We start from the raw sequence: 20,113 nt of genomic DNA on the forward strand, positions 1-20,113 counted from the left end.
ATCGCTATCACTTATTTTTACCTTCTGTTGAGTTTTGTTTCATCTTTCTGATGGTTCCTCCTATTGGTTTTAATTTTTACTTACAACTTCACTAATGTGAAAATACGTTTGATGGGTATGTAAATGTAAAGGCTATATCAGATTGTGTGCCATCTTGGGGAGGGTGGGGGGAAGGAAGGGAGAGAAAAATTTTCAACTCAAAAGCATATGGAAGTGATTGTTGATAAATCAAAATAAATTAATAAAAAAAACACAATTTGGGGGCAGCTAAGTGGTGCAGTGGATAGAGCACTGGCCCTGGGTTCAGGAGGACTTCAGACATATAACACTTACTAGCTGTGTGACCCTGGACAAGTCACTTAACCCCACTGCCTAACCAAAAAAAACCACACAAATAAAATGAAAAAACACAATTTGGTTGCATGTTGGGCATATTAGATTGGTAAAATGAAACATTTAGGAGTTTTAACATTTTCCAGCTAAAATTAAAACCCTTAGTCCATTTTCTCTAGTCTCTTGTCCTTCTTATGTGCTATAATGGAATTCCATTGAAAATTCAAAGTTGTTGACCTGACCATGTTCTAATGAAGCATGGCAATTTGAGAATTTTTAAACTGACATTATTAAAATCAAATTATTCATCGAATATAGAAAGTAAGCATGCTACTTTGTAGGGAGGTCCGGACAATACTACACTTCAATTATGTATTTAATCAAGAAACATTTTTTATACTTTTTATTTTATTTTTTAAAAAGATGATTGCACATGAAACTTCACATCTGATATTTGCTTGCTATTCTTTTTAACTATATAATAAATTTATTGTGTAACTTTCTTTTTTCCTTTTTTTCTTCCCTCCCCTGCCCTCACCCTAGAGATAGCTACCATTAGACACAAATATATATGTGTATGTGTGTTTGTATGTTTAAATAATATATATATATATATGTATATATATATATATGTAAAATCATTCTATACATACTTTTATTTATCACTTCTTTCTCTGGATGCAGATAACATCTTCCTTCATAGGTCCTTTGTAGTTAATTTGGTTATTTATAATAGTCAAAATGACTTAGTTACTCAAAGTTGTTCTTAAAACAATATTGCTATTACAGTATACAGCTATCTCTTGGTTCTGCTCATTTCAATTATTATTTCATGCAAGTCTATCCATGTTTTTTCCTAAAATCAACAAGTTCATCATTTCTTATAGCACAGTAGTATTCCATCACGATCATATACCACAGGCATTCCCCATTTGATGAGCATCCCCATAGTTTCCAGTTTTTTGCCACCACAAAGAGATCTGCTATAAATATCCGCCCCCACTATGTGCCAGGCACTGTGCTGGGTATTTTGCATACAAAAGCAAAAACAAAGCAGTCCCTTCTCTCAAACTTTTACTAGACCTTAAATTCCATTTATACACACAGAACTAGTTTATAGAAACAGAAAAAAAAGTACGCCTCTGCCCTCCCCGTTATACTAGCATCCTAATTTCTACTAAATCACAAGCTAATGAAGTCTTTGCCAATAAATGTGCACTAATCATCAATGAGTTGGTGATTATATGAAAAAGGTTTAAGTGCAATCCTGTTCTCTTTGGAAAGGGAGAGAGTCAGGGGAAGAAAGGAAAAGGGAGGAGGGCTCTACAGAGAATTGGAATCCCAGGCCCCCTTAACTCCTCTTTCCTGCTATATTTTCATTGTAGATGTGAAAAGAGCTAAGGTTTGGAAACCCAAATGTGAATCTTGAGTACAGCAGTTTATCACATTACCACTCACTTTTGCTCCTGGTCAAGAGGGTATCTAAGTCCTGTTGTCTCTTCTACTCTCTTTGCAGAACCTTCTCAGAGAGTTTGATCACCATTTGCTGTCAGCAGCCGCTGCCTGTAAGCTAGCTGCTGCCTTTAGCCAGTACACCCCACTTTTTGTGCTCACAGCTGTGGTAAGTGTGGTATAGCAAGCCCATTAGTCTTTCCTTGCCCTCTGGCCTTTCAGATTTATCCAGTGGTAGGGGGAAAAAAAATCAATCCAGTTAAGCCAGGCTTCCTGCTATGTAATTGACAGTATTAGTTTAGAGACTATTCATGTAGGGGAAAGGCTTTAATACTTAGTATTGTAGCATCATGGTAGGAGCTAAGTTAATTCTGCTTGAGCAATAAAATGCCATCTGCCCCTGAGTACTAAGTATTATTATCTAGATGCATATTGATGCAAAGACCAGTTTGTGTGTGAATATGTTCAATTGCCTTATTTTGAAGACAACTTATGTCCATGCCTAGGCTCTATGAGCAAGAACTCATGGGTCAATCATCTTTAACAGAAAAATGTCAAGGTTACAATGGAATGGTAAATAGACACATACAATATCCCCTATCTTTCCTTGCTACTTAATTATGCATATGCGAAGCCATTCTTCAGTATTTTCTAAAGCCACTTCAGCTCTGAGATCTTTCCATCTTAAGCTCTAGTAAAATAAAATCCCAGGTTTTTAACTAGATATCTGATTTTATTTTTTCAATAGAACATCCGAGGCACGTGTTTATTGTCCTATAGTAACTCTGCTGACTGTCCTCCAGAAAAGAGAAAGTTGTATTTATCTGAAGCCAAAGAGGCCTTTGAAATTGGCCTCCTCACCAAAAAAGACAATGACCTAGTTGCGGGAAAACAGGAGCTTCACAGTTTCATCAAAGCTGCTTTCTGCCTCACCACAGTGCACCGGAACCTCAGTGGGGAGACCAAAGCAGTCCGTGTTTCAGATAAACTTTGTAGAGAAGCAGTGGGGAAACTGTATGCTTATTCCACTTCAAGGGGGACTCAAGACAAAGAAACACTGGCTCGGGAGATCATGTCTGATATTGAGCAGGTTAAGAAGTATTTGCAAGTCCAAAGTTTCTCCAATTTAGATGACAGATCTTATGTCCCAGAGAGTTACAAATCTTGGATTGATCAGCCTATCTTGCATGGCAAAGTAGATTTCAAAGGAATCCTTGAAAGGCATTCCCAACACCATGCTTCAGTGTGTGAAGTATTTGAAAGTAAATGTAAGAGCCACATGAGTAGAGAAGAAGTAAAAACAGGAGCCTGTATCACATCCTTGAAAACTGAGACAAAAAATGCAGACACCTTGAGTACTAGTGATGACAAACTGTTAAGTCAAAAAGGCATTGAAATACCTTCTTCAGAAAAACACAGTCAGAATCATGGGAAGATCCAAATAAAAGAAAGAAGAAAATGGCCCCAATCAGATGTAGCTCATGTCTCACTTGATGAAGAGACAGAAACTGAACCACCAGACCACTTCAGTAATGGGCAAACTGATGTTTCTAGCAACTCTCTGAATGGAAGTCAGACATCTAACTCTTGGAGCAAGATATCAGGATCCAGCTTATCTACTAGCTGGGAGGAAGTAGATGATCATGCTGGTGATGTGCCAGTCAGAAGAGAGACCATTCAAGAAAAAATGCTAGTGGACACTCAGTGTTCCACAGCCCTGACTGAAGACCTGGAGAATCGTGATGAAAACAGCAATCTCCATTCATTTGCTTCAGTGCCTCCTCCTGCCTCTTTCAAGGACTCCAAAGAAGACTGTTCAGGTCCTTCTCAAAATCCCTTCTTGGCTTCCCACAAGACGATAAGCACAGCCTCAGTTTCTGGTAAAGCAATCTTAGCCAACAGAGAGCTAGAAATAGAAAACATACAGGAAATAAGAAATATGGAATCCAAAAATGACTCTCCATTCTTTGGACACTTAAGGGCCTCTTCTTGTTCCTCTGCCTCTAGCAGGTCTAGGGAGATCATCTCATTGTCTTCCCCAGAAGAATCAGACTCATATGAGGTGATTGATAGGTTACCTGAAGATGAAGGGAATCTAAGAGTCAAGAATGGAGAAGAGAAGGGAGTAAAAACCACTGAAAGAAATGAAGAACCCATATTTAGAGGACTGATTTCTTGGATTGATCAGGAAGAAGAAACTACAGAAAGTATAGAGGACACTTCCTTGGGTCAATCTAAAAGCACCAAACTCTCTTCTACTTGTTCTTTAGCCAATAAATATACTATGACTGGTAGTTCTTTCACTCATCAATGGCCCATGAAGAAGCTCATCACAGCAGAAGAAGAGGCCATAGAAAGGCATGCAGATGAGTCAGACACCTCTACAAATGACAAGGAACTGAAGCTCACTAGTAGTAAGGTGAGCCACTGGGCAAATAAAAATGGGTCTCATAGACTGAATACTTTGGGACAGCAAACCTGTCAGATGGTGAACAATGCCCTTGGCTCCTGGGCAAACAGTAGCAGACCATTCCCCACTCTGTGTGATGATACCACCACAGAGGATCATGGTGGAGGAAATGAATTTGGAAACTGTAGGCAGAATTCTAACTCCTCTTTATCAAGGTTGCTCAATTCACTTGATTTTTCCAATGGTTCTTCTGAGGTGAGAAGTCCCTTGTCATTTCTCAATTCCAGTGGAAGCTCTTTTGTATCTATACCAGGAAAGGCCAACCAAGAAGTCCTAGAAGCTCGCACCCTGGAGGACAATGACTTTGAGAAACTCCTGTCAGGAGTAGAGCATGATTGGTTATTCCAGAGACTAGAGAACACAGGAGTTTTTAAGCCCAGGGAGCTCCACCAAGCACACAGTAAGTGGTGTGGGGGACAAGGGTTGAATATTAAGCAGCCACCAAGTTGGGTCTTGATTTGTGAAGCTTTGTGAAGCCAAACACAGTCATCTTCACATCATCGGTAACCTCAATAAATACTTATCAAGCTCAATTGGATAGCTAGATGTTGCGTTTCTTGAGAGATGGGAGACTCTAGGTGAAGAATGAGGTATATATCATCAGCAACATGTATTGCTTTGTTTTGGTTAACTACTCTTTGTTCCAAGGGAGGATTCTGTTGCAGGTTGAGAAGATGTGGAAACCATTGAATGGTGAAAATGATCTAGGATCATAGGATTTTACCAAAAAAAAAAAAGCACACCCATAAGGCTTTTTTTTAAAAGAAATTCTCACTATATCAGATTGCGTGCCATCTTGGAGAGGGAAGTGGGGAGGGAGGAGGAGAAAAATTTAAAACTCAAAAGCTTATGGAAGTGATTGTTGATAAATCAAAATAAATTAATTTTAAAAAATGAAATAAAAAATACAACCCCTGAGATATAAAATTCATGAAAGGCTCAGATTCCTCTGGCAGACATCAGACATGATGTGTATGTGCGCAGGATACTATACATTTAATGTGGCATTTGACTGATTCTGTAGCTGGAAATAATCTTGAATGCAATAGCTGAAGACAAGGTGTTCTTCTCAGCCCAGCTGGCCAAATGTGCCATTCTTCCTAGTTCAAAGACGAGAATAGCATCAACTGTGCTCTCTCACAAAGATACAATTATAGACCCAGAAGCAGCTTGGCCTAGTAGTGGACTGGAGCTGGGTTCAAATCTTGCTTCTGACACATGTTAGCTGTGTGACTCTGCAAAAGTCAGATAGCCTCTTATGTCTCAGATTCCTCATCTGAAAAATAGGGATAATAATAGCACCTGCTTTCCAGGGTTTTTGTAAGAATCACATGAGATAATAACTGCAAAGTGCTTAAGACAGTTCTTGGCATATAGTAAGCACTATATAAATGTTAGCTATTATTACTATTATTGTTGTTGTTATTATTAATGGACCTGGAGTCAAGAGGACCTAAATTGAAATTTTGCCTCAGACACTTGCTAGTTGTATAACTGGGCAAATCATTTAATCTCTCTGTGCCTCAGTTTCTTCATTTGTAAAATAAAGGAGTTGGATTCAATGGTCTCTAAGATGCTTCGTAGGTCTAAATCTATGATCAAATCCAATTTTATAACTAGCCTGAACTTTAACATTTTTCTAGTCCAACTCTCTCCTTACACAGATTAAAAGAAAAACAAAACAAAAATGATACCCAAATTAGAGCCGTAACCAGTCCAAAATCACAAACGTGGGGAATAGGACAGGTTCAAATCCCACTTCTGATGAGGTACTTTGTTCAACCTCCTTAACCATCCCTGATGGGTTAAAATGAGGGCATTGGACAAGATAACCTCTAGAGCCCCACCCAGCTCTAGAATCCAATGATCTCTTTATTTCTGTTCTATTCCTCATTCTAGAGCACAATGCATCATATGATGTTTAGATGGTCAGTTTTTGTAAAGTCCAGTAAATATTGCAGAAGACAAAGGCATGAGTGCAAAGTGAAATTTGAATCAATCTTTCACCTCCTGGAGGCCAAGACACAAACCTGAGTCAGGTAACCAGTGAGATTAATGACACAGTTACTGTCTTGGGATCCAGTAACAAACCAGGAACACCTTTTCTCTGCATCTTGTTTTAACATCTATAAGTCACTTTCACATATATTATCTCCATTGTTCTTCAAAGCAGGTCTGTGAAGTATACAAGTAAAGGATGATCCCAATTTTATAAAAGCGATTTTAGCTTCAAAGAGATAATCAGGCTCAGTAGCTTCATAGCTAGTAATTTTAAAAGTCACAACTTAAGTGAGGTATTGGAATGAATGAATCAATAAGTTTATGAAGCACTTACTATGTGCCCAACACTGTGCTGAATATCAAGGATACAAATATAAAAAGCAAAGACAGTCTCTACCCTTGATGGAGGGAGGTAACATAGAAAAAGGAGCAGTGGCCAGTGAGAGGTATTTTGGCCCAGAAAGTTATAGGGATGATGAGTAGATTGATATATGTCATCTAGTAAGAATGGCAAAGTTGATTCAATCGTGGTCGATAGTTCTAGAACTAGAGAGGAGAGGAAAAGAGTACCCTCTTGGAGGAAAGGACGCTGACTAATCTGTGGAAGAGAAGGCCAAGAATTGGAAAAGTGAGGTGGAGCCATTTTGGAGATGTTTTCTTTGCCCCATGCTACATAGTTTTACCTGTGTATTCTACACTTCAAGGTCACCTCCGGGTGTTTGAAAAATGATAGGATTATATTTCTCTTTCCAAATGATTACTTTTCTGTTTTCTGATAACTTAAAAATATCCCATGTCACATGCCTCATAAATTTTTCTTCCATAAGTGCTTGCCTTATCTTATATTGCTTCTTGCCATCATCCACAACAGAATGCTTTATTAGTATAAGGCTTCTCTCTCTTGCAAATTCATCATGTTATTGCCCTTTTGTCTAGAAGTTAGAAGTTAAAAATGTGTGAGATTTGAGAGGGAATATTTTTTAAGGATTTGAAAAAAATTTCCCAGATATCCTTTAAGGCCTCTGTTTATTTAGTCTTCTTCCCAAATTATAATAGTCTTGCTCAAAATATGGCTAACTTCTTCTTTTCTTTTTCCAGATGCTCTTTTGCTAAAATATTCCAAGAAATCAGAATTGTGGACAGCCCAGGAAACTGCTGTATATTTTGGTGACTACCTGGTTGTAAAGAAGAAAGGTAAACAAAGGAATGCCTTTTGGATACACCTCCTTCATCAGGAAGAAATTTTGGGAAGGTATTGCTCAAAAAAGAGGGAAAAAACGTGATTAATGTAAATGTAATTCAAGGGAGTTCCCTGATCAACTCAATGAGGTCACACAGACAGGGGGTAGGCATGCCCAGTAATACCTGGTTGAGAGGATTAATGACATTTTCTAGGCCTTATCAATCTATATGTACCACACTGAGGTTGAGGGTTTGAGTCTTAATAATTTAAAATGAATTGGTTGCCTTGGGCTATTGTAAGTCAGAGCCAATCCTACAGAAAACCCAAAGGACTCATAGGAACCCCATCAAACTAACCGCATGCTATCTTGCAGTCCATAAGAATCCAAAACAAGATCCCAAGATGGAATCAAGCTCTAGTGCTACAGAAGATTGAGTTCAGCTGCCATTACATCCGATTCATTCCTCAAAGAAGAATCCCCACTATAATGGACTGGAAAAATGATTATCTCACCGTTGCTTGAAACCTTTTAGTGAGGGAAGAACCCATTACCTTCTGAGTCAGCCCATTCCACTTTTAACACTTCTTTCAGTAGTATTACTTTTCATCAAGCCAAAATTTACCTTTTTTCAACACCCAATCATTTTCCTAGTCCAAGGGTGGGGAACCTGCGGCCTTATGCTCACATGTGGCCTTCTAGGTCCTTAAGTGCAGCCTTTTGACTGCACATTTTTGGTTCAAAAGGCCACACTTAAGGAAGGCCACAGGTTCCCCACCATTGTCCTTGTCCAATCTTTTGGGGACAAGCAGAACAAATCTATCCCTTCTTCTGAAGCCTTGCAAGTTCTTGAAAGTAGCTATCATGGCCCCCCTGAGCTTTGTCTTCTCTAAGATAAGGATCCCCAGTTTTTTCACTAAATCATACAATAGCATCGACTTAAGGCTCTTCACCATCCTAGGTGCTCTCTAATTTATCAACATTCTTCCTTAAACATGGTGGTAGTGGTGGTGGCGGTGGTGGTGGTGATGCTTGAGTCATTTTCAGTTGTGTCTGACTCTTCGTGACCCCTTTTAGAGTTTTCTTGGCAATGATACTGAAGTGGTTTGTTGTTTCCTTCCCAAGCTCACTTTACAGATGAGAAAACTGAGGCAAACAGGGTTGTGTGACTAAGTGTCTGAGGCCAGATTTGAGCCCAGGTCTTCCTGACTCCAGGCCCAGAGCTCTATCCACTCTGACCCTGAACTAAACACAATATTCTACTTATGGTCTGACCAGAGCATACTAGAGGACACGATCACCTCCTTTTTCTTGGAGACCACACTTCTCTAAATGCATCCCAAAATTACATTCCTGTTTGGGACTCCCACTTCACCCTGCTGACTCATAGCTTATAGTCTCCCAAATTCCCAAGCCCTGGGCTTGCACTAACTCTCCCTAGAAGAGAAACAAATTTCAGGGTGCTAGAGCAGCAATCTCTTTACATACTAGTAATTCCCATCTTAAAGCCCTTACTTAGGAAGCCTAAGTAAGGACTTGGACTTCTCCGGAAGGGAAATGTGCTGGAGGTTCCTAGAAAGGCAAGCTCCTTGCCCACTAGAACTGCAGTATCTCAGTAACTCACTGTAAAAGCAGAGAGAAAACCCCAGGTTTTTGTTATATATATCATCCCTGTTACTCCTTCAGTTCTGGGACTATATGTGAGATCTTTTTAAGAGGTCACTGTTGCCCAAGTATACTATTTCCTCCTCTTTTAGAAGACTGGGTCCCAGGATTCTCTTTCTCTCCAAGTTGGGTCCAGGCTCTTTCACCACTATCTTTTGTCATGAGGCTGATAAAACATGCAACTTCATTGTGTATTTCCCCCATCCCTTGGGACTTAAGTTTATCCATACTTCTCCCACAGTTTTCATGCCTATGCTCAACTATCTTGGGAACTTTCCAAGTAAGAGCTGCCAAGATCTGTCAGTTCCCCTTTTTAGGACCAGCACAAAGGAATAGCTCTCATCCATAACAGCCAAATCCAACCAAGTCATTCCTCATTGATGAGACTTGATCTCTCATTCTTAGTGAGGGGTGAAAGGGTGGCTTCAAGACGTTGAAGACAATAGCCATGTCCTCAGTCCACTCAACGAGGTGCCAATGCACGTGTCTATCACCTCTACTGGGAACCATACCTTCCTGCAGCACCTTCAAGTTGAATAAGAGAATCACCTGATCACTCCTCTGCATATTTTTGTTTTTCCTTCATTCTCAAAGGGGACCATGACATATGGGAGGCGATACCATGACTTGCAAGTGAATTGGATTTAAGTGAGGGAGGGCTGTGCCTCACTTTCTCCTCCAGAGCCATCTGAGTCCAGTGGCAAGATCAGAATTACTGGAGATGGCACCACTATCCTCTGCATAAAATAAACACAGTCTTTCTGTTGAACTGATTATTTGTGGGCTTTTTAAAACTCACATACTTTAGTTAAATCTTATAGATTTAGGGCTAGAAAAGATCCAATCTAATCCAATCTAACCCTCTCATTTTTCAGATAAGGAAACTGAGGCTAAATTGCTTTCCCAAGGTCGCACAGGTGGTAAGCATCAGAGTCAGGATTTGAACAAAGGATCCTTTAAGTCCAAATCCAGGGCTTTTCCCACTGAATCCCACTGCCTCCCAATCCTGGCACTAATGGGTGTCTGGTGCAGTGCTACACTAAATAGGCACTTTCGGGGCAGCTAGGTGGTACAGTGGATGAGCATCGGCCCTGAAGTCAGGAGGACCTGAGTTCAAGTCCAGCCTCAGACCAAACACTTGACACTTACTAGCTCTGTGACCCTGGGCAAGTCACTTAATTGCCTAATTAATAAATAAATAGATACTTTCTCTTTATAGTCAATAGCATTGACAGAAGGGAGCTCAGAATTAAATTATGCTCAGCTACTGTTATGGCAAAACCACTGAAGTCACTAAATATAGGAAATAAAATTGACAGGGAGAGGCAAAGCTATAATGTTACCTTGTGTTTGTATAGAATTTGTATATTGTTAAGCTTTCCAAAGCCGCTCAGATACATCGAATCAATTTCTTCTCCTGTTCTGCCCTGAGTTTAGGGAGATTGCTCCAGGTTCTGCTTGTTTTTCTCCCCCATAGATACGTTGGAAAAGAATATAAATCACAAAAAGGACTTTGGCACCATTTCGTTGATGTGGAGAGGCAGATGACCGCACAATACTATGTCACAGAGTTTAACAAAAGACTCTATGAGCAAAAGATCCCAACACAGATCTTTTACATCCCTTCCACAGTACTGCTGGTAAGAAATTCATGATTAATCAAGATAGGGATGGACTCCTAAGCAAAGGCCTCCCTGAAAGAATAAATAGGAGACAACAGGGTATGGTAGAAGGAGCAAAGGCTCTGATCACAGGACCTGGATTCAAATCCAACTTCTGACACTTAAAATCTGTGTGACCCTAGGCGAGTTACTTAGTCTATCTGGGCCTCAGCTACTACATCTGTAACTCCATCTTGGGCTTGGTGCTTTCTGAGTACCTTTCAATTCTAGATCTATAAGTCCATATAAAATATAGGAGGCAGTATGGCTTAGCCTTGGAGCCAGGAAGACCAGAGCTTAATTCTTGCCTCTGATGTAGACTGGCTAAATGACCTCAGAAAAGTCATTTAACCTCTCATTACTCTCAGGCCATACATGTAACATCAGATCTTCATCTGCATTGGTCAAGATAATCCCTTCACTGGGATTTCCATAGAGTAAATTCCTTGAGGACAGGGACTGTCTTTTGCCACTTTTTGTATCCCCAGCACTTAGCACAATGCCTGGCACATAGTAGGTACTTGATAAATTTTTATATTTATTGATTGGTTGGTGTGCTGGAGCTAATTCTTACTGACTTAAGACAACCAATTGTTAAGTTTTCAACGTGAACATTTACACCTCTGGAAACTGGCAAATCAAGGGTTGATTTATTGTTTAAATGATTGTCCAGTCTTAAGAAAGTGATGGAGAAAATGTTGATGATGCAAATTAAACTTAAAAGTGCGTTTTGCTTGTATTTTTTTGGAGAGTCTATTGTTAAACATTTATCAGCACACCCCACATATGTGTCTATGTGTACACACACACACATATTCATGCATATATGCACACATACACATATTCACAGATACATGTATATTCACACGTGTGTATATGTATGTGTGTGTGTGTGTGTGTGTGTGTGTGCCTAAGACAAAGGAAGCCTGGGAGCTTCTGAGCCCCTCATAGAAAATAAGAGTCCTGGACATATTCTGGTGACAGGAGCCAGCAAGGGAAGGGATCTACTCTCCTGAACTCAATATAATTAAGCAGTTAGAGCCTTATCTCACTCATTGATCTGATTAAGGAGTTACTTGTCTGGACAGAATTTTTACCACACTGGGAATGGGTAAATTTATCCCTTTTTACATATGAGAAACCTGAGGCCCAGAGAAGTTATATGGCTTTCCCCAGGTCACACAGATAAATGGCAGAGGCAGGGTCCAAACCCAAACTTAAACAAGTTCCTCTTTCCATTGCAGTTTCCTGATTCCCTATTTTGTTAAGACCGCTCTTTGTTGCCTTCCAGATTTTAGAGGGCAAGACCATTAAAGGATGTGTCAGTGTGGAACCTTACATTTTGGGAGAATTTGTTAAACTGTCCAACAACACGAAAGTAGTGAAAACAGAGTACAAAGCCACAGAATATGGATTGGCTTATGGACATTTTTGTTACGAGTTTTCCAACCACACAAATGTTGTGGTTGATTTACAAGGTACGTGTCAATGTTGGCCACTTTCATCATTTCTTAGCCAAACATAATCTTGTGTACTACATATGTAAATGTCTGCCTGTCTACTTGTCTACATTCCTGATAATAATTATTATTTTAAAAACAGATCGCACCATTTTAGGATGTAAAATTCTGCTCCAGATTAAGGTAGACAGTTTTTTTTTAATTTTATAAATTAGACTCTAGTGTCCTAAAAATGTTACTGCTGCTTTTAAAAGTCATGATTAAATTCAATTCAATAAACATACTGCATACAAGGTGCTAGAATGTGCATAATCTCTGAGCGGCTTTAGTTCCACGCAACCCCAGATTCCACTATAAAATCATGAATTGCCATTTAAATCTCTCACTAGCAGAGTTAAATGGGGTTGATTCCTTGCTTATTAAATTTTCTCCAGCATTTCCTTCTTGCAGACATTTACTCTTACTATACAGATGAGATTGTAAGATGCCTCCCATAATCAAAGAGGCTGGGCAAGTAGGTAATTGGTTTTGACGATAATCCTTATGAAAGCACCAGCCTGGTTTCTTTTTTCCTCTTGAGGCAAAGTTGGTCCAAGTGTCTGGGTTGGTGTTTCTAAATCAGTCTTCTTATTGTATCTACCTTTCAAAAGAAAGAGTGAGAGTCAAGTGAGACCTCTGTGTGGCCAGGCAGAGCAATGCCAGTAAGTCAGGTTACTTGGGTGGCTTTCCTGGAGTGTTTTTGTTTGTGTTCTACTATGTTACATGTGTCTGTGGGGAGCATCTCACACAATAAACTGTATGGAAGACTACCAGAGGTCTTAAGGCACACGTGCCCAAAAAGGTGTAGGCAGTGATGTCCGTGTCATAGTCAGTAACAACTGCATCTTTGACAATATCTTCTGAGCCCTTCCTTATTTCCTCATTCATATCTGTGGTAGAAGTCGTGCAACCCAGACGATGATAATGTTAATAATGATGATGAAGAACAGTTATATAGGGTGTCCCAAAAGTCTTAGTGCCGTTTTAGCACCTTAAGGCTTAAAAAATGCTTTACGTGTACTCATTTTTTCATTAATTTTCACAACAACAAGGTAGGTATTTCATCTTGGGCTCTGATAGCATAAAAATTTTACTACGGCTTCTGAAACTGACAGTTCAGTTCAATCAGAATATCCCCATTGTTTTAAGATGAAGAAAATGAGACTGGAGGTGAAGTAACTTACCCAAAGTCATATAATAAGTGCTCACGGCAGGATTTGAGTAGCACAGTAGATAGATTTCTGGGCCTGGAGTCAGGAAGATTCGTCTTCTCGAATTCAGATCTGGCCTCAGACATGTACGACATGTTAACCTTGCATTCTGTCCAGAAGAACTCTGTTGACTCCACCATGTGCACTTACATTACAATGACCTTTGATGCTCAGAATGATGACCTAGGTGCACTCGGCAATCTTGAAGTACCTTCCAAATCATCAAAGAAATATTATATTATGCTCAAGTACAATTTCAGTGTTCCAGGAGTAAGCCTAGATCTCTTTTGTCTCATTGTGGCTTACAGATGACTTGTAGTTTTTCAATTGTTTTAGTTGTGTCTAACTCTTTGTGACCTCATTTGGGGTTTTCTTGGCAAAGACACTGGACTGGTTTGCCATTTCCTTCTCCAGCTCATTTTACAGATGAAGAAACTGAGGCAAACAGGGTCACACAGCTAATTAAGTGTCTGAAGCCAGTTTTAAATTCAGGAAAGTGAGTCTTCCTGACTCCAGGCCCAGCTCTCTATCCACTTGCACTAGCTTGTTGCCTTTAGAGATGACTATAGCTTCTTAAAGGCCATGGTAAGAAAATGCAATCAATGGAAGGTCATACCAAGCTGCAGATTATGGACTCTGTTGTTATAGAATCAACCTATTCATGTTCAGAGAGGCTGACCAAAAACCAGGTGATGAATTTCTCTGAACACAGAAATCCATGAAACCATCGATGATATCACAGATCTTTCAAGTATTAAAATAAGAATAAAGTCAGTATTCATCTTAAGTTTATTTTATTGCAATCTGGACCTTAGAGAATTGGTAATCTATGAACCCAAATATCCAATTCCTCATTTATTCAGGAGGCAGCTAAATGGCAAAGTGGATAGAGGTCAAATCCCTGAATCCAACCTGAGCTCAAGTCCCACCCTAGACACTTACTAGCTATGTGGTCCTGGGCAAGTCACTTACTCTTTGTCTGCCTCAGTTTCCTCATCTATAAAATGGAGATAATAATAGCATCCACCTCCCAGGGATCAAATGAGATAATATTTATGAAGCACTTTGCAAACCTTAAAGTGCAATATAAATGATAGCTATTATTATCAGTCTAAATGTTGTAAAATGAGCCTGGAGACTGATTGGGGTCAACTCAATATAAATTAGTTCCTTCAAACACTATATTCTGTTAACATCTTGGCTATCATAAAATTTACTAGATATCTCTCTAAGTCAAAGGTTATTAACCTTTTTTATGTGTGTCTTGGACCCCTTTGGCAATCTGGTGAAGTCTACAGAGCTCTTCTCAAAATAATGTTGTTAAATGCATAATATCAAATATATAAGATTACAACCTAAGCCAATTATATTGAAGGACTGTCAAAAATATTTTAAAAACAAGTTTCACATACCCCAAGTGAAGAACCCCTACTCTAAATAAGTATATTCTAGAAATGTTACCATTCTACAATATTGAAATGATATTTCTTAAGAAATCTAAAACTCAAAAATTCTTTTATTATAGGTTGGGTGACCGGCAATGGAAAAGGAGTCATCTACCTCACAGACCCCCAGATTCATTCTCTTGATCATAAAGATGTGACGACTAACTTTGGAGAACGGGGCATTTATTATTTCTTCAACAACCAGCATGTGGAGTGTAATGAAATCTGCCATCGACTTTCTTTAACTAGACCTTCAATTGAAATACCTAGTTAGGCACATATTCCCCTTCAACAGCAATATAAATGAAACAATAAATTTAGGTCTACAAAATGAAAGTAGTCTAGGTGAAAACAAAAAAAAAAAATTCAGTTAACTATCTGGACATTATTAATAAGTAAATATACAGATCTTTAACATTGTTTTTAAAATATATCTGAGTAATTTTTTTTGTTTTTACCTTTGAGTTATCATGAATATGTATTCTATTGTTCTTAGCTCTCTCCAATTGTTGTTGTTGTTATGAGAGTACATTATTATTGAATAAGAAAAAAAGGATAGGGGTAGAGACCACACTTGTGGTTTCATCATACGGGAAACTCCCAAGTGAAGAAATTCTCTCTATGATGCACCTTCTCTTTAACTTAGAGCCTTAGAGAGTTACCCAGAGCCTTTCGAGGGTAAGAGACTGGCCCAGAGCCATATAACTAGTATATGTCAGGGGGTCTTCTTGGCTTCTGCTTTCTAGTTACCACACCATGTCACCTGTAGAATTTATAACTTCCCTAAACTCAGAAAAATCTGTATTCAAGCTAAGTCCTCTGCCTTTAACCCCTGTATTTCTCCTAGGTATTGTCAGATAAATGTTATTTTGTGATAATTATATCAATTCAACTCCCTCCCCCAGAATCCCTTGCCATACAGGCAACCTATGGTACCTGCCGTTAGACACCTACCAGTTATGAATCACCTCAAGGCTAAACTTGCTAACCCCAATATTCCCTGACCAAATGACTAAAACAGTTTCTAAGTAGAGCAGAAATACTTTACTCCTCTAGGGGTCTCTTGGACCAAAGTCCAACCCAAATAAAAAATGAATTCCTCTAAGGAATACTATTTTCATAAACAAGTATTATGATCAAATACGAAAGAATAAAAGATTTCTATCAGCAATTAACGATGAAAATATTTGGGGTAAGGTGATGGATATTTTCATTGTAGGTGACTTCTAAAGAATGCCCATATGTTGTCAGATAACAATAAGACCATAATGAGTTTTGATGGTCTGTTTCTTATGGGGTGTTCTCCTCCACCCCCACAACTTTTTTGGTGGGCAAGGGGGAAACAGTTCTCTATCTTATTCAGACTAGAAATGCTGCAATAACTCACAGCCATTGCTGATTAACATGAAAGCTTTGACTTTCTTTTCTGACCTGGGTCAGTCTGGCCTTCTTTAGGACCCTGGTGGCCACCAAGGTTCATTACAGGGTTAATTGGAATTAGTGCAGACAAGTGATCAGCTTTTAGTCCCACCAAGTTTGATAGCTCCTCAAGCAATCCACCAGCCTCAACCTCTGCAGTCACAGGGATTACAGATGTGTACCACTAGACCCATTAGTGCATGAAAATGTCCATCAGCACATGTGTTTAGTGGAATAAAGCATTCTGGTACTATATGACAAAAGTTATTTCGTAGAGACCAAAATGTCATCCCTGCGACAATAGTAAAGACATTTCCATATTTTGCTTGTGAGAATACGTCCACTAATCAAGTCATGGCCTAAGTTTCATTCTCTGAAAGATGGACAATAACACTCTTCCAGACTTTACCTTTTCCCCTGCCTGCTCCCATTCCCAGCAGACCTTCCTCCCTCCAAGGCCTTTGCTGTCTAATTCTCATGACTACTTTGGATGTTTCTTCTCACCCTCACTAGGAGTATGGCAAACAATGAGAAGGTACATAAAGACTCCACAAGATGAGTGACTTCCACCTCATACCCACTTTTACCACAATTTTTATCCTGTAAGATAAGGAATCTGCTAAGTTTCTTCAGTTTCTTCTGGTTTGGACTAAACTCTCTTTGTAGGACCTGCAATCTCCTCTGCACTCTTGATTTTAATTGAAAGTATGAGAGCAAACCAATACAGCTAAAATTTAAAGGCAAGCACTAAGGAGAAAAAAATCTTTGTAGAAGGTTTCTCTGATAAGGGTCTTCTTTCCAAGATATCTAAAATAACAAATTCAAATGTATAAGAATAAGAGCCAATCCCTAATTAATAATCAAAGTATATGAACAGGAAGCTTTATAAGGAAGAAATCCAGGCTCTCAACAACCAAATGAATAAAGTTCTCTAAGTTAACTAAAAATTAGGGAAATACAAATTATAACAACTCTGATGTTCCACCAAAAAGAAAAATGGCAAATATTAGAGGGCTTATAGGAAAACAGGTATGTTAATGTGCTATTGGTAGATCTGTGAATTGTTCAGCCATTCTAAAAGCAATTTGGAACTTTGGGGAATATCCAAAGAGTCAGCAATCTGCATGATTTTTGACCCAGCTATACTACTGCTGGGCTAATTCACCAAAAAGATCAAGAAAGAAGAAAAGGACCCACAAGTACAAAAACATTTCTGAAAACTCTTTGGGTAGTGGTAAAGAAATAGAAACTAAGGTGGTGCCCATAAATTGGGGAATGGCTGAACAAGTTATGCCATATTAATATAAAGGGATATTAGCATCTCATAAGAAATGACAAAAGGAATGGTTTCAGAGAAACCTGGGAAGATTTGTATGAAGTGATGCAGAGTGTTGTGAGCAGAATCAGAAGAACAATTTATACAAGACAGGCATTTTTGGAAAAATTTAAGACTGCTGATCAGTGATGAATCAGGATTCCAGACAATAGATGAAGAAGCAAACTACACACCTCCAGACATAAAGGTGATGAGTTCAAAGTGTAGAATGAGAAACACTCCTTTGGACACAATCAAAGTGGGGATCTCTTTTGCTTCATTACGCATATTTGTGACAAGGGTTTTCTTGGGTTTTTTTCTTTTTTTCCAATAAGGGAAGGGATAGGAGAGGGGCAGAAAATAAATGTTCACTAAAAAAAATAAAAATGAAATGAAAGTATGTGTATAAAATGCACAGGAGAGAAAAGAAGGGCGTCCAAAAGGAAACACATGCAGTTTTATGTATAATCCTTTCTATATTCTACTTTGTATGTGGAAGTGCTCATTTTATTTGGTTTCTGTTAAGTTCACAACAAAAATAAAAATTTTTAACTTTTTTTAAAAAGAAATTATGTTCACTGATTTTAATTGGAAAAAATCTTTACATCAAATATCTCTTTTAAGCATCTGATATCCAATCTATATAGAGAAACACAAATATATACAACAAGAGCTCAGAAGACTGACAAACTGCTAACAACCACATGGAGATTGTTCCAAATTATTAATAATAAGAGAAGTGTAAATCAATATACCAAGTTACCTACCACGTAGCTAAGCCTGATTCCCTCCCTCCCCCACAAAAGACAAGGAAACTGACCTGGAGACATGATTGGCCCAAAGGCCTGAAGCTCAGGCAGTTGTCATGGATTCTTGGTTGTCTAAGGGCATCAAAAAGGCCAGCCCACAACTTGACAGACGTCCAGGCTTACAAGTCACCAGAGTTTGCCCTGTTGACCAGACATGATTCTCTATGGAGAGGAGGGGAACCATGTCTACCTACACTAAGTATTGTATTCTTGTTGAATACCCTTCCCATGTAAGTAAGCTAAGTAAGGCTAAATAAACCTCAGTTTGTTAGTAATTAAATGTTCCACATTTAATTCCTCTTATTGTAAGCCAATCTTGAACCCCAATGTAGAATGTCTTAGACTCCAAATCCCACTTTTAAAAAATTCTACAGTAACATACTTTTGATTACTCATTGAATCTTGATGATTTCAAAATCCTACTGAATTCTTTATACATTTTCAGTCAGTCGGTCACCTAGCATTTATTAAATGCCTACTATATTCCAGGTACTGAGAAGCACCGGGGGTACAAGGAGAGACAAAAATAGTCCCTGCCCACAACGAGCTCATAGTCTAAGAGGGACCGGTTTTAAATAGACTTCCTTCTTTTTGGCATTACCCATTTTAGCTTTTTCCTAATGTCTGATTTCCATCATAAGTTCCTTCTTATTCTTTCCTCTATAGTATTTTATTGAGTGATTATAAAGCTAAGACTAAAACAAAATAAAATAATTATTTGCTTCAAGCTCAGTTTTGTGCCCCTGCTAATGTTTGATATTTTGAGGCAATGTCATAATCTAAACCAGGCATTGGACCAGATAGCCTCCCAGGACCCTTCTAACTCTTAGATTCTGTGACGATAGCAATGAATTTTAGAAATAGATGTTTTAAGCTGATGCAAACTGGCTCATTTGGTAAATGAACTCACTATTTGAATACAACTATAAAACATTCTTTATGGAAACAATGACCTAAATAATTGGGAAAATATTGTTTATGAGTAGATAGACCAAGCCAATGTAATAAAAATGGCAGTGTTATCTATATTCATTTATTCAGTATCATACAATTCTTACTACCAAAAGACTTCTTGATAATCATAACAAATAATGACAAAATGCATTGAAAGAAACAAAAGGTAAAAAAAAAATCAAAGGAAATGATTTTAAAAGTGGGAAGGAGTGGATCCTAGCAGCGCTAGATCTCACACTACAGTACAAGCAGTTATCATCAAAAAGACCAAGTACTAGTCAAGAGGTCAAGTAGTGGAACAGATCTTGTGCATAAAATACAGAAGCAAACAAAGCTGGTAGCCTCGAATTCAGGAAAGTCAAAGACTCCAACTACAGGGATAAGGACTCACTATTCCACAAAAACTACTTGGAAAACTAGAATTAGAATGCATTCTGGCAGAAGTTAGATGTAGACTAACACCCGACACCATATATCAAGATAAACTCCAAACAGATACATGACAAATATAAAAGGTCACATCATTTAAAAGTCAGGAGAATAGGGAAGAAAGTACCTTTCAGATTTATGATAGGGGAAGAGTTCATGACCAAACAAGGGGCACAGAGGATCCCAAAAGATCAAATGGATAATTTTGATTACATAAAATTTAAATAGTTTCGCATAAACAAAACCAATCCAAGCATAATTAGAATGGA

The 20,113-nt window shown here is 38.5% G+C and overlaps 1 protein-coding gene across 3 annotated transcripts in view; it reads left to right on the plus strand.

The window, feature by feature from the left end:
• The window catches only part of ALPK1 (alpha kinase 1), a 163,928-nt gene extending 145,707 nt beyond the window's left edge, over positions 1–18,221 (plus strand). For all 3 annotated transcript variants that reach the window (XM_021001378.2, XM_021001379.2, XM_021001381.1), the window contains 6 exons: positions 1,850–1,954; positions 2,534–4,655; positions 7,355–7,508; positions 10,580–10,742; positions 12,055–12,241; positions 14,999–18,221. In XM_021001378.2, the coding sequence (XP_020857037.1) occupies positions 1,850–1,954; positions 2,534–4,655; positions 7,355–7,508; positions 10,580–10,742; positions 12,055–12,241; positions 14,999–15,192 (2,925 nt within the window). In that variant the 3' untranslated portion in view covers positions 15,193–18,221. The remainder of the gene's footprint in view (positions 1–1,849; positions 1,955–2,533; positions 4,656–7,354; positions 7,509–10,579; positions 10,743–12,054; positions 12,242–14,998) is intronic.
• Positions 18,222–20,113: the final 1,892 nt, after the last annotated feature.

Source organism: Phascolarctos cinereus, unplaced genomic scaffold (assembly GCF_003287225.1).
Source record: "Phascolarctos cinereus isolate Bilbo 61053 unplaced genomic scaffold, phaCin_HiC Scaffold_9;HRSCAF=440, whole genome shotgun sequence".
In the NCBI taxonomy this organism is placed as follows: Eukaryota; Metazoa; Chordata; class Mammalia; order Diprotodontia; family Phascolarctidae; genus Phascolarctos; species Phascolarctos cinereus.